The sequence below is a fragment of the Lathyrus oleraceus genome, chromosome 6, assembly GCF_024323335.1.
Source record: "Lathyrus oleraceus cultivar Zhongwan6 chromosome 6, CAAS_Psat_ZW6_1.0, whole genome shotgun sequence".
Lineage (NCBI taxonomy): Eukaryota > Viridiplantae > Streptophyta > Magnoliopsida > Fabales > Fabaceae > Lathyrus > Lathyrus oleraceus.
In genome coordinates, this window is record NC_066584.1 from 452,961,282 (window position 1) to 452,974,729 (window position 13,448).

A 13,448-nucleotide genomic window follows, 5' to 3' on the forward strand; every position below is an offset into this window, starting at 1 on the left:
ATATAATTGAATACATTGAAGTTCATGGTTTAACATTTGGGCTTATTCCCTCAATTGTAACTCTAGTCAATATAGCTTCCATGTATTACTAATACTCTTATAAGTTTGATATTACATATTTACGTAAGTCCCTAATTTTACAACAATAGTGTACATGAACTTGACTCTTATCAACCACTCACATCGATATTTCTAAATTCATTGTTTAACCTCAGCTTAAGTTCCAACTCACAAATTTATCCATACACCATTATTAGGATGATAATTCATCACTTATAACATCCAAGACTGTAGTCACCCTAATACTTATCAAAAACTAGACTTACGTCTTGCACGAGACCAACCCCATACATATCACTAGTTATGACATTCACAATGTTAATCACTCATATGAACCCTATGGGTCTATTATTACTGTATAGTTTTATGCAGTAGCTTTCTAACGCTTCAAACCGTGCCTCATTTAGAATCACAAAACTCGAGTTATGGATTTACAAAATAACTACCACCCGTGGAGACTTGGCTACGCATCCGGTCTAAGAAATCAGAAAACTACAACTAGTGTATCACTCACAAACCCCATTTTACTATTCCAACATGAGTATTATTGTATTAATTTTCCAACACAACTTACTGCACCTCAAACAGACTTACAAAACTCAAGATATGCGTAAAATAAGACAACTTTTACCATTGGAGACTCGACCACGCCTCTAGTGTATGAACCAGGGAACTGCAATTGCGGAAATTCTCCCCATTCCCTATTTTATCATTTCAACGGAAATATGATTGTGTTAGCTTTCCAACACCACTAACCGTATCTCAAACGAACTTACGAAACTTAAGTTATGTGATTTACAAATTCATTCTGTTCCAGATCATGCAAATGTCGCACTCACAGTAGTTAGTACGGTGACTCACTTACTCATCTCTAACTCACGGGAAGCTTATAAGCTTTGGAATTGTCAGATGACAAGTAATGGGCAAGTTTTTGACAAGGATGACCATAAGCCTTCTTTCTCCGTCATCCAGCTCGAAATGCATCGAGGAATGTCTCATTCACGAAGGCCTTTAATTTCGATGACCTCTCGACTTGTGTTGTCAGGACGAATCGCCTTTGTGTTTGGTGACTACATTATCCTATAATCTTGAAGGTTGGAAATGGTGGTGGTTTAGGACTTCAACTTCTCAGAGTTATTCGTTTTGAAGTTCCAAAGTCGTATACTACTTGTTTATCACCATCAGAAAAATGTTTTTTCATCCTTTGCTACTCGATCTTCCGAGAGGAGGTTGCAAGGTGCTATGTTGTCCTCTTCTTGGAAGGCATTCACGTTAGTGACTATCGACGTCTAAAGTTCATCGTCCAAAAGAAAGGGTGTCAGAGCTTCGAGTGTAGAGGGTGGATTTCATAATCTAGGTCAAATGATGAGGTCATGAGCCTTTCCTTCCGATTGCTCTTTTTCCCCGGTTGACCATTTCCCTATGTCTAATCAGAAGTCATCTCTTTTATCTACAATTTCATCCTCAGTTGCAACTATTTAACCACACATTTAGTGTCATTCCACTCACTTTACACCAGCTATATCCTCGTAACTCAAACAACCTATATACAAGCTCAAAAAACCAATTTATGGACTTAAGCAAACTCCATGGTTTGAGAGACTCAACATAGCCATGTGTTATTTTGGCTGTCTCTAATACGTGTGATCATTCCTTGTTTGTTCTGACCACTCTTACCTAGTGCATTGTTATTCTAGTATCCGCGGATATCATACTCGAACAGTGACTAGCGGGCAACTAGATCCAGAAACCTGTGATTCCACCATTAACAAGCACAGAATAAAATACTGCATTACAATTAACAAGCATCACTGTCGATTTATCACCGAGCCCTAATTTATCTACCCCTTGTGATAGATAGATGAGACTAAATTAATATATTTTGCCTTTTCATAAACAACAAATATGACCAAACCCTATATACTAGATGCCACGTCCAAAAAATCAAAAAACAGAGAAAAAATAGAAGTAAATGACTAACAATCTAAGAATCAGTGATAAGAAGAGGGTTTCATCAATCAACTAAATTAAACTAACTAACTACAAACAATCAACAAAGAACAAACTCATAACACCCTAGAGATTGATTGATACGGTTTGGCAGAAAACTGTTTGTAAGAATTTTCATTCCCTGCCACCGCAACACGAAAGGAAAATAAGGTTCAATTGTACACATACAGTCCCCACCAAACAAGGGGGAAAGTAAAGACGTAACCAAGACTTCCAATTCAATAAAAAAGAAAATTAATGCGTTCCAGGTTGTAAAGAAAACAATTCCACCTAATTTCTACTGTTAACTACAACAGGTAAAATCAAGATGAATAAGGAAATTAGAATTAATATTATTGGCAACGTTGCCTCCTAGTGTACATTATTTTTTGGACAGGCCTCCTATTATACATCGAAAAGGTCGGTACAACATAATAAAAAAGCTTCATCATCTTCAGAAATTGAGGCTATTAATGCAACAGGAAAAGGCTTCATCTCAGAACAATCCATAAATTATTCCATATGTATAGTCCAGAAACTACATGGAGGGTTTGTATTCTCTCCGGCTCTTTATAACTACCTTCTTCCTTGTATCAAAATCAAGTTTGTCAATATCAAAAGCGGTTCCTAGATAGCCATACAAGACCTTCCTTTTCTCTCCTTTTTTCTCATCAACCTGCACAAGGTTTGGATTGCTTTCATCATCCTTTCCTAACGATTGGGCATGCACACGAGTCCAATCCTTGCGTCCATGATTTTCCTTCTTAAAGTGTTCAGCAAGCCGCGTGGCCTGCTCCAAGCCTGATTTGTCATCGGGAAATTTAACCACTGTTATGCCCAAATGACCTTCTTTTCCATATAATGCCTTTGATTTCCCACCCACAAATCCAAGCTCTGGAAAATGTATGAAAATCAGATCGAAAAATTACTTCGTCAAAAGTTTATTATTATTAGAGACATTTGAGTGCAAAATTCAAAAGATCCAAGATTTTGTTAAGTGCTTCCCGAATATATTTGAGATGGAGAATCATGGAGAATAATATGAAACACAAATAAATGAAGAAATAGGAACTAGAACAACCTTAAACCAAAGCAACTTAATATCTCTAGATTTTTCTAGCTATATGAACTACAGTAACCTTAGTATATCAAACTTATCTTGTACTAGAAATCAGTTACTTGCTTTTAAATGGCTCTATACTTTTCTGTTTTCCAAAGCCCTACGAGTATAAATAGGGCTCATCAGAAAGTGAATTGCCGCCAAGCAATAACAAGTTTCCTTGAGCAATCAGAGTTCTCTCTTTCTCTACTTTCTCTTCTATATCCCTAAGCCAATATGAATAATTTTTTATGACATTATAGTTCAAAATTGTGCCGCATTGGCCTTAAATGCTTCCGTTCAAGACACACGCAATGCTATGCTTGTCAAGGAAAATCATAAGAGTGAAACTGCTGGAAGTAAAAAGGAGATAAGGGGCTTAAGACAAACCATCTATATCATGAAAATATAAGATGCTCAAATAAAACAGATTTTAAGTTATCTAAATCTCCATCCTACCGGTATATACAATTTATCCCTTTGGGATAAAATAGATCAATATCTTACCTAATATTACTAAACCCAAATGTAGATGTAAATAAAATTGCTTAGAGTATTTGTAATCAAATTAAATAATCAGCTAAGCACTTGCAGTAAAATTATAGCCACAATAATAAGCTGAACTAACAAGCTAATAAGTAATAAATAAGAGGACTTGAGAGGATGCATTGATATGGGAAAATATATAGATAGATAGATACACCAGTCATTAAAAAAGGTAGAGAAACATCTAATACTGCCAGGAAAAGCTTAATCCAAATATGAGTACAAAGGTAATCACACCATCTGCATGACCTCGGGTAACAAAACACACAACAAACACAACATAATTCATATAAACAAAACCAGAAACTGGACCAGAAAGCACATAGAATAAACCAACCCCTTTTCCCTGTTGAAGCACGATGCAATGATAGTATATCAACTAGATAAAAAATGCAAACAAACTCCAAGTCTAGTTGAAATATCTGACCTCAATATCATCATTAATGCTACGTGCAAATAAGAACATGGTTAAGCTTCAACCAGGTTAATGTACAGATTTGATCTACACTAATGAAGAACTAACCCACAATAATGCACACCTACTCTCTTGATTGTAACATCAGATGTCAATAAAAGAACAACAGATGCATGTGCATAAAGGTAATAACACATCTTCTATGCATAAATGAATGGGTAATAACAAGTGTGCACATGCAATTCAACATTTTCAATCTCAATGAATAAATGAGTCCACGATGCAAAATAATGCACACCTACTCTCTTGATTGTATTGTAACATTAGATGCCAATAAAAGAACAACAGGTGCAAGTGCATAAAGGTACAACCACATCTTCCATGCATAAATGAATAGGTAATAACAAATGTGCACATGCACAATTAAAAACGTTTTCAATCTCAATGAATAATCGAGTATCCGATGCAAAATAGCTTTGCATCGACTAAAAATGATTTCATATACAATATAAATATATGGATAAGTGTCTCATAATATTAGGCAGCTCAGGCCATCCAATCTATTGTCATTAAAATATCAACATGGGCATGTGTATAAATGCACAACTACATGTGTTTGTAGTTCTGTATCTAAATGAACAAGTATGTTTGTTCACATTTCACACTCAATTCATAGGACATAGTTAAGAAACAGCTAGAACAACATCATGAAATGATGTTAAGAGATACTAGAGTATACACAAGTATAATGGACTACATTTAGTAGCCTAACCCTATGTAACTCACTGACCAGATAAGTTAGAGTACAACCATACTTATTGTTGATCACACACAGCATAGCATACCCGTGTAACTAATTTGGTGGTTAGTTACAGGTAGTTAGAGCTAGTGTGTAGGACCATCCACTAAATGGATGGTACATAAATGGAGCAAAGCCAAACTCCACTGAAGGTGGGTCATGAGGTAGCAACTAGCAAGTGAAAGTAGAAGTGAGACAACAAGATAATAGACTGAGATGAGAGAGAAGAGGGATGGATTTGAAATAAAATGAAGATATTGAAGCCTTGAGTCCGAGATAAGAGAGAAAGGGGAAGGATTTGAAACAAAATAGATATTGAAGTCGTCCTTGAGTCTGTAAGAGATAGAGAACTAGCACGAGAGTTCTCAAAGGACAGAGAACGGAAAGCACAATCAAATTCAAGACAACAGAAAACAGAAGCAAAAATATCTGGAAGTAGGAAAACACGAGTCTGTGGGTTGCAAAGCAAGATTCAATGTAAAATATGCAAGCCACAAATTCCTGATGGTGTTCTGTTAGATTTCCATCATGTCATTAACACTTCTTAACAATACTGTCATCAGTGTACATGTATAAATGCAGAGGAGCATATAAGTATCACCCTCCAGAAATTATGCAGACTGAGTGGAAAGATCTATGCAAAACATCTCTCTGTAGACCAAGCAAACAACATTGAAGCCCATCAAGGGAAATTAAAAATAATATAAAAAGAATTCAAGTCAGATCACAAATATGGTCTAAATCATATTCAACACAAGGACATGTTTAGGGAAAGACAACAAGCCTGGCTCATGTAAAAATCTTATCCAACTCAATCCTAGACTAACAAACCTACAACAGAAGGAAAAAGTTCAAAGAAATTCCTAAAACCCAAAGGTAGGCCAAAGAGTTAGTGCTAGCAGCTGAATCCTGCACAAATCGTGATGCAATACAACGGATACGCGAATACATGAAGTTTTTGAAATTCAGAATAAGTTAAAGCCTAAAAATGTGAACAAAAATTTTATATGGAAGGTACTTGTAAAGAAGATTCATTGATCATTCTTCATTAACATATAATCACAATTACAAAAATAATACTATCGATAAAAAAAGAACACATTATAGAATTTGTCTAAATCATAATATATTTTAATCTCCACTAATTTCTCACATGTATTTTACTTACGAATCCACGAGTATCCTTGAAGCATCTGATAAGTGTCCCATTAATTTTTAGGGGAAAAAATTAAAATAAATAACTTTGATACTTCTAGGGTACATGAAAGGAAATTATCAGTATCCGATACAGACACGTCTCCAATTTTCTAGTATCCGGGCTTCATGGGCTAAAAGAAGAAATAAAAGGGAAGTAATGAAAGGTCACACAAATAAGTGGTGACCTAGCTTTTGATGAAAATAAATTTCGCAATACAATAGCCAAGCTAATCCAGAGCAAGAACCTACTGTGGAAATATAAAAGAGGGGACTGACATATAATGTAACACATCTATTTCTATCAATCTACCGATTTATGTTTGTGTCTCTGTCTACACATACATACATCCTGCATTGTGTGGGCATATCTCTGTCTCTATATATATGTGACTTTATGTAGTATAAAAGTAAGCCAGAAGGATTAACTACAAGAACTTTCAAGGTAACAAGAGCTGTTACTGTCAATAATTCATCATGAATAATCACAAAGGTTTACCCGTGACTAAAAAGCAGATAAGAATAAATATGTTAGTCAACACTCAAGTAAAAAGTAACAATAATATTAGCTAATAACAGAAAAGATGGACAAAGCAACAGATGCTTTAACTTATCAATAGTTATAAATTATAATTCAAATCAGATGGACAGATAAATAAATCCTCCATTGGATAACTGCCATAAAATGCTACATATCAGTATTTTTCACAAAAGAAAAGACACTTCCAAAATAAAATTCAAACACCAATGCCAACAGAAATCACAGACAATCTTAGCCTGCCACAAGTGTAAATTGGCAACCACTTAAAATGCCAAGTCCCGCTAGTGTTTTAGTTCCTGATATTATGATTCATGACAAATCCTATATAATTGAACTTGTCATCACATTATCTTCAAAGAGATAACGTCACAAGAGTATTCCAATAAAATGTAGCCTAAAGCATAGGTTGACTAACAAAGAAATACAAGGAAAGGTAACTAAGTGTTTCAAAAATATCAGTTGGTTTCTATCAAACTACTATAAAAGGCTCAACAAGCATGCAAGTAAGATTTTAACCTGGTTATTCAGATTTTAAAGAGAGAGACATCATAATAGAAAATAATAAAGAATAGAGAGGCATATTATACCTCTGATTTTATTATCCATCCATTTGTTTCCCAAACCCTCCATACGACCATCTCTACTTTTTTCTGTGTTTGTGTTGTGGATGATCACCAAAGGTGGCCACATGATCAGATCATCCTGATTTGCTTCTGCTTCATCAGCAGATAGATACTGATACGCCTTTGAGTTATCAGGAGGCGTTGAGTGATTCCAACCCATTAAGACACACAGTGCTTTGTGTAATCCCAAATGATCAGCACGTAAATCAGCATTATCTGAGTTGTAAGTATGCATAATGAGAGCATGTATATCTGAAAATTCTTTAGCAACCCTGAAATTTGGAATATGAAGTTCATTGATGAATATATTTTAGGTGCATCGTATCGTAGGTACAAAAAGAAAACATAAAACCAGGGTTACATATAAAAAAAACATCAAGGTATTACTCAAGAAAAAGTGGGGAACCCCTACCAAATTACAAATCAGCTTCATTACGACGTTCGGTAATAAAATGCATTGGAAGTATAAATTTTTGAAGACATATAATATAACAATTACCAAAGTTACATACACACCTTTAAAGTGCATGACAAGTAGACTCGTATTTTCCCCATATATTGTCAGTCCAAAGTCATAATTTGCATACGCATAAAATATAACAAATAAACCTTTCTCTAAAGAGATACACAAGGATAACTCTAACCAGGACAAAATATTCCGCAACAGCTTTCTGCTACCAAGACGGATTCAAATATATGCAAAGGCATATAATAGTACAGGTCACACATGAAAGCAAAACTCAACTTCAGAAGCAATGTTTTAAAGGGCAGCAACAGGGTTATAAGACTGAACTTGTAAAGTTAAATTCCAATAGAGAAGGGACAGCTAAACTCTACAAGTCTGACAAAAATGGAAGTACAGAGGAGCAAGAGAAAACCTATTAGAGTAAACCTGGTTCTAAAGTTCTGATTGAAGTGTCAGAGATAGAGTGCAGTTTTCTAATCTATTTAAGTAACAAACAGAGACCCACTTTATCAAAAGAAGCTCTATTACCCACATACAAAATGTTTCGATATTAAATTTATATTGCCACAGATAACAAACCAGTTTCAATCGTAATAAGTAATAACCAACAATAAACATACTAAAATCATCACTCCAACTCATGAGCAACCTATACAAAAGGCTGAAGAAACCATAATTTGGACCAGGAAGCTTACACAGCTTTCATAGACAGGAATTAGTAAGTTGGAAAATGATGGCCGCAACAGCCATTTCATAAATCAACATTAGAATTAAAATATAAAATGACACATAAGCATTGACATATTACAAGCTATAAAGAGCTACAAACTGTTAATAGGCAGAAGGGGGGGCTCCAATGTAGCACGATAACTTCAAACATTCAAAAACAACGCAGAAGTGTGTCAATAAACACAGGAGCTGTAGTCAAGTTACAAGGCAAAATAACTCCAAAAAATTATAACAATAATAACGAAGCCTTGCCACTTGCCGGTCACCAAACAGACATTAATGGTCGATCATAGAAGTTACATAAACTGAGACAGGCAACCATAAGATTGTAAGTGTATCTGATGAAAAACTAAGGTTCCCAATACACCAGATTCTTCAAACTACCAACTAACTAACATGATCTGAACTACAAATAGTCTGCGAATACCACTTCCCACAATTTCTAACGGAACAAGCATATCAAGAGCAGAAATATATAAGCTGCCTAAATGCAAATTCAATAAGAATGTTTACTTATGGAAAGTTGTAAACAACTCGATATAAGCAACAAAAATCAACATTGTAAAATACAAGAAGATAAACTTAAAGGGCTCACCAACTCACTATTTCCCAAATGTATATCACAGCATATAATATCCTAATCACAATTTACTAGCCAGTGTAGACAACATCACGTGCACAGAAAAAAACTAGATTCCAATAAATGTAAAATTCAAAGCTGACCAAGTAAATTGTGACTTTTAGAGTATTAACTCTAAATACTCAAAACTATGACATATGAAGTTTGCCAACTAAATCCAATGCAGTCAAATATACACAAGGAACCAAATTGGATAACCTGTCTCAAAGACCAAGTTTGCTAAGTTATTTACGCTGTTAATTTCAGATTTAGAGAGTAACTTCAGTTAACAAAATGGAAATGATACTGTCCAATAGTAATTAAAAGAAAAATAGGACCCATGCCCAAATGTGTTCATAAAGCTAAGCTGTAATGTTTTCAAATAAAAATCAACATCCACTATACAACTGAGCTGCACAGGCTTACATGACAGACAAAGATCCATCATCTAACACTAAATATGTTTCATTGCTTAAGAATTAAGATCATAAAGATAATACTTCCCGTGTCTCCTTGTATGCTAGAGTCTTGTATGCTAGAGCCAAAGAGGTAGTCAAGGGTAATATGCCCAAAAAGGAGAAGATGTAAGGCACAAGGAGTCAGCACTCAGCAATTCTTGCTGGCTGAGACGCATGCCTTTCTATTTGTATACCTTTAGACCCTCAATCATAACTTAAAAATAAAAGGAAAACCAAGAGCCCAACCATCTCACTTTCTAGTTGAAACTCTGATGCTAAATGGAGTAAATGTGTTTAAATGTTTAAAATAACTAGCTATAGGACATTAGGATTTTTGCAGCAAGAAGCCTGATAGGTTCAAAGGATCAGAGGGGGCAGATAAGTTTTAATAGAGAGTAGGAAAATAAAATTCAATTGTTTGTTTTGGTTGAAGGAGAGTGGAAGAAAAGGAAAATTGAAGTTGTTTACCAATGTAGCCAGCCTTACAGGAAGGTGGGGGAAGAAAGAAGCATAAGGTAAGACTCCAACCAATGTTAACATGTTCCAGAATGTAGTTTGCACAACATGGAAAAACCCAAAGCATCATTGGTGTCGGTGAGTTGCTAAGTGTGATACAACTACAAGCAAGGACAGAGTTTAATTGAAACAAAAGAAGATAGCTAAGACAATAGGCAGTACAATTCATAAACTTAAAGCTATTTTTCCTCCCATCAAATCCCTAAAAAATGGAGGGCAGGGATTTTTACCCCACATTTACCCTCCTGTCCCCTTTGATCATCTGAACCAAATGAAGGTTCTCTATTTATTAATCCTCCCTCCTTCCCCCACAAACCAACTGTTAGTTAGTTAGGGTTGCATACATAGGCAACCTAACCTATATTAACATGAAACAATCATACTTTACATTTTTCTTCTAATTTTTTGGTGCCTATTGCCTCATTGCATCCCGATAATAAGATATGAGTAAATTCAAAAAAAGACAAACAAAGAGGAAACAATGATAATCAGCTGAAATATATTCTACCAAACCTGTTACTGCCACTGCCACAAGCAACGCACTGAACCCGCCCTTGCTTTCCATCCTGCGAGAAACTCTTTTTAAGCGATGGATTATCATTGATTAACCTAACAAAGTGAAGAAAGGTTTTCTTCAAAGCCTCCTGATCAACCTGTGGATGCCTAGCATTATTAGCACTAGCAACCCCATCAACCCTTGACTGCTTAGAAGGTCTCAAATCAACAGGGTCCATCATATCTCGCTTAAGGGGACCACTGGAACCAGCAGAAAACTCACCACCAGGAACCCTATTAGCAAACCCATTGGCATTACGCAAAAGCTGTTCCCTTTGCCTTGCGAACTCATCCCTACCATCCTCCCCATACTTCCTCTTCGCCAAGGAGGCTTCCATGGGATTCTGGTAATCAGGGCGGGGAGGGAATCGCATGTCGAAGCGGTCTAAAGGGCGAGGCGGGGGTGCGAAATCCTGGTAATCAGGAGGAAGAGCGAAGTAGGATCTGACGCTGCCGTCGGCGAGGATAATTGTTCGCCGTTCGAGCATGTGGAAGCCATAGGCCGGAGGAGGAGGTGGACCGGGTTCCGGAAATTGAAAGGGGATTAGGGCAGGGTGATTGTTTGGAAGTTTGGGGCTGGGATTAGGGTTAGGGTTTGGATTATTGGTGTTGTGTTTGAGTTTGGGATCGGAAGGAGATTTGGTGTTGGTGTTGGTGTTTGTGTTGGTGTTGGTAGTGACGGCGGGGGCGGCGGAGGAGTTGGACTCCCAGCGGGTTTTGCGGTGGGAGGAAGAGGAAGGCTTGGAATTGTTGCCGCCGGCCATCCTGCTGCCGTGAATTGAATTGATCACCGGACAACAAAGACGCTTAAACTCCCACGGAAACTAACATGATTGTGCTCTTCGTTGTTCCCTTCTTTAATCTAACTTTTATTTTTCTCGTATTCGACTTCACTAGATAGTTTTGATTCTTCTGACACGAGTGCGTAAGGATAAAGGTTTCTTTTTTATAGTTTCGCAATCAGTCACATAAAAAACTAGTAAGAACAAGATTTTAGGCGCATTTGTTTATATAATATATTTATTTTAAATATATTTATTTTAAAATGAATGTAAAAAGAGAAGAAAATAAATTGAAGGACATAAGAAAGGTAAATAAATTTTATTTTTTTAAAAAATAAGGAATTGAAATAAAGAAGTTATAGTTTTATTAAAAAGGAATTTAAATAAATTATAGAATATATTACAGAATGGTTTAGTAAAAAAAAATTGTAAACAAATTTAACAAAAAAAATTGTATAATATATTTTATTAATTTATAAGTGATATATATTTATGTTATATTTGAAACCTAAATACAACTTTTTATATATAAAAATATATTTACAAAAGAATTAATGATAAATTTTCTCTCATATATAAAAATAATATTGTTTAAAAAATATTGGATCAATAATATATATTTTTCCTGTATTTACATCAACAATAAATATTTATTAAATTATTATTTTAATGGTATAAATTTTAATAAGTGACATATTTTTTTCATATTTGGATAAGTAACATATTTTTTTTGTATTTACAGATATTTATTCAATCATTACTTAATTATTATATAATTTTAATAAATGAAACATATTTTTATCTTTTGATGAATAATTTTTTTTTTTTGTATTTACATCAACGATATACATTATTCAATATTTTTTAACTATATAAATATCAATAAACGACATATATTTTTCTCATTTTTGGATTAGTAATATTTTTTTCCATATTTTTATGTATGAATCATTTAGAAAAATATTTAGATCAAATAAACTATTTTCCATATATAAATTTTATTTTTGTTTCGGAATCATTTATAAAATTACATAGATGAATAGGAAATTCTTTTTGTAACATAAAAAAAATTTGAGTATCAACCGGATTTTTTATAAAAATAACTCATTTTTTAAGAAAAATCCCAAAATACCTCTGATTTCAAAAAAATTCTCAAACTATCCCACTTTTAGGAGGAGGCACCAATTCAATTGGAGACTCCTTCTAAAATGTTGTTTTTGTGTTATAAATAAATGCGTTGTGTGAGTAATTGTTCCACATCTCATATAATCATTTGGCAATCATGTTTGGTGTTCGTCGCCGATACGGAAAGATGATTTATGCGAGAGACAAACCTCAGATGCTGATGTTGTTCTGGAACATCACTACGTTCGATCAACTGAAGAGGGAGCTGGTTCGTTGGTTAGATGGGAAAATACCAGAAGGGGAAAAAATTAGAAGTATTGAGAGACTTGACAGTATCTTTGGTTGGGTGCGAATGAAGATTGATAAGGATGCTAGGGAAATGATGTTCGGTCGAAACGACATTAATTTGATTGTTGTAATCAGTTAGAAATATTTCTGTTTTCAGATAGCTTATTTTGTACTGATGTTTGTTGTGAACCTCGTTGTAACAAAAACTTAATGATATATAATGATTGAAGGTTACAGAAATACAATGTTACGAAAAGCTTAAGACCTAGATGATGCTCCTCGATTGGGACAGTTGTTCTTGTTGTGTCCTGGTTGATGACAGATACTACATAATCTTATCATTTTATCTGTGGAATCCATTTCTGTTCTGATACGTGTGTTGTTTGGCCTTCCTTTTTTCTTTCTACGCATCTCGTCATTGTGCCAAACAATATCACCTTCATATGGAGGCCAGTAATCCTCCATTGGTAGTACTGAGAAGCTTTGATTATACATTCATGATGGTGTTGGCCTTGTACACATCAGATAAATGGTTGTAAGCATCTTGACGAGTATAAGCGCATGATGCAATGACATGGGAGCAAGGTATGCGGAAGGCCTGAAATTTTTCACAATCGCACCAACTTCTGTTTAGTCTAACAGCA

At 34.9% G+C, this 13,448-nt stretch overlaps 1 protein-coding gene across 1 annotated transcript; it reads right to left on the reverse strand.

Annotated features, from left to right (window-relative positions):
* Window positions 1-2,378: 2,378 nt before the first annotated feature.
* LOC127098443 (uncharacterized) lies at window positions 2,379-11,577 on the reverse strand. The gene is made up of 3 exons (XM_051037042.1): window positions 10,568-11,577; window positions 7,231-7,538; window positions 2,379-2,943 (listed from the first exon to the last, which is right to left on the reverse strand). The coding sequence occupies exons 1-3, from the start codon at window positions 11,371-11,373 to the stop codon at window positions 2,588-2,590; spliced, it is 1,470 nt and encodes a 489-aa protein (XP_050892999.1). The 5' UTR covers window positions 11,374-11,577; the 3' UTR covers window positions 2,379-2,587.
* Window positions 11,578-13,448: the final 1,871 nt, after the last annotated feature.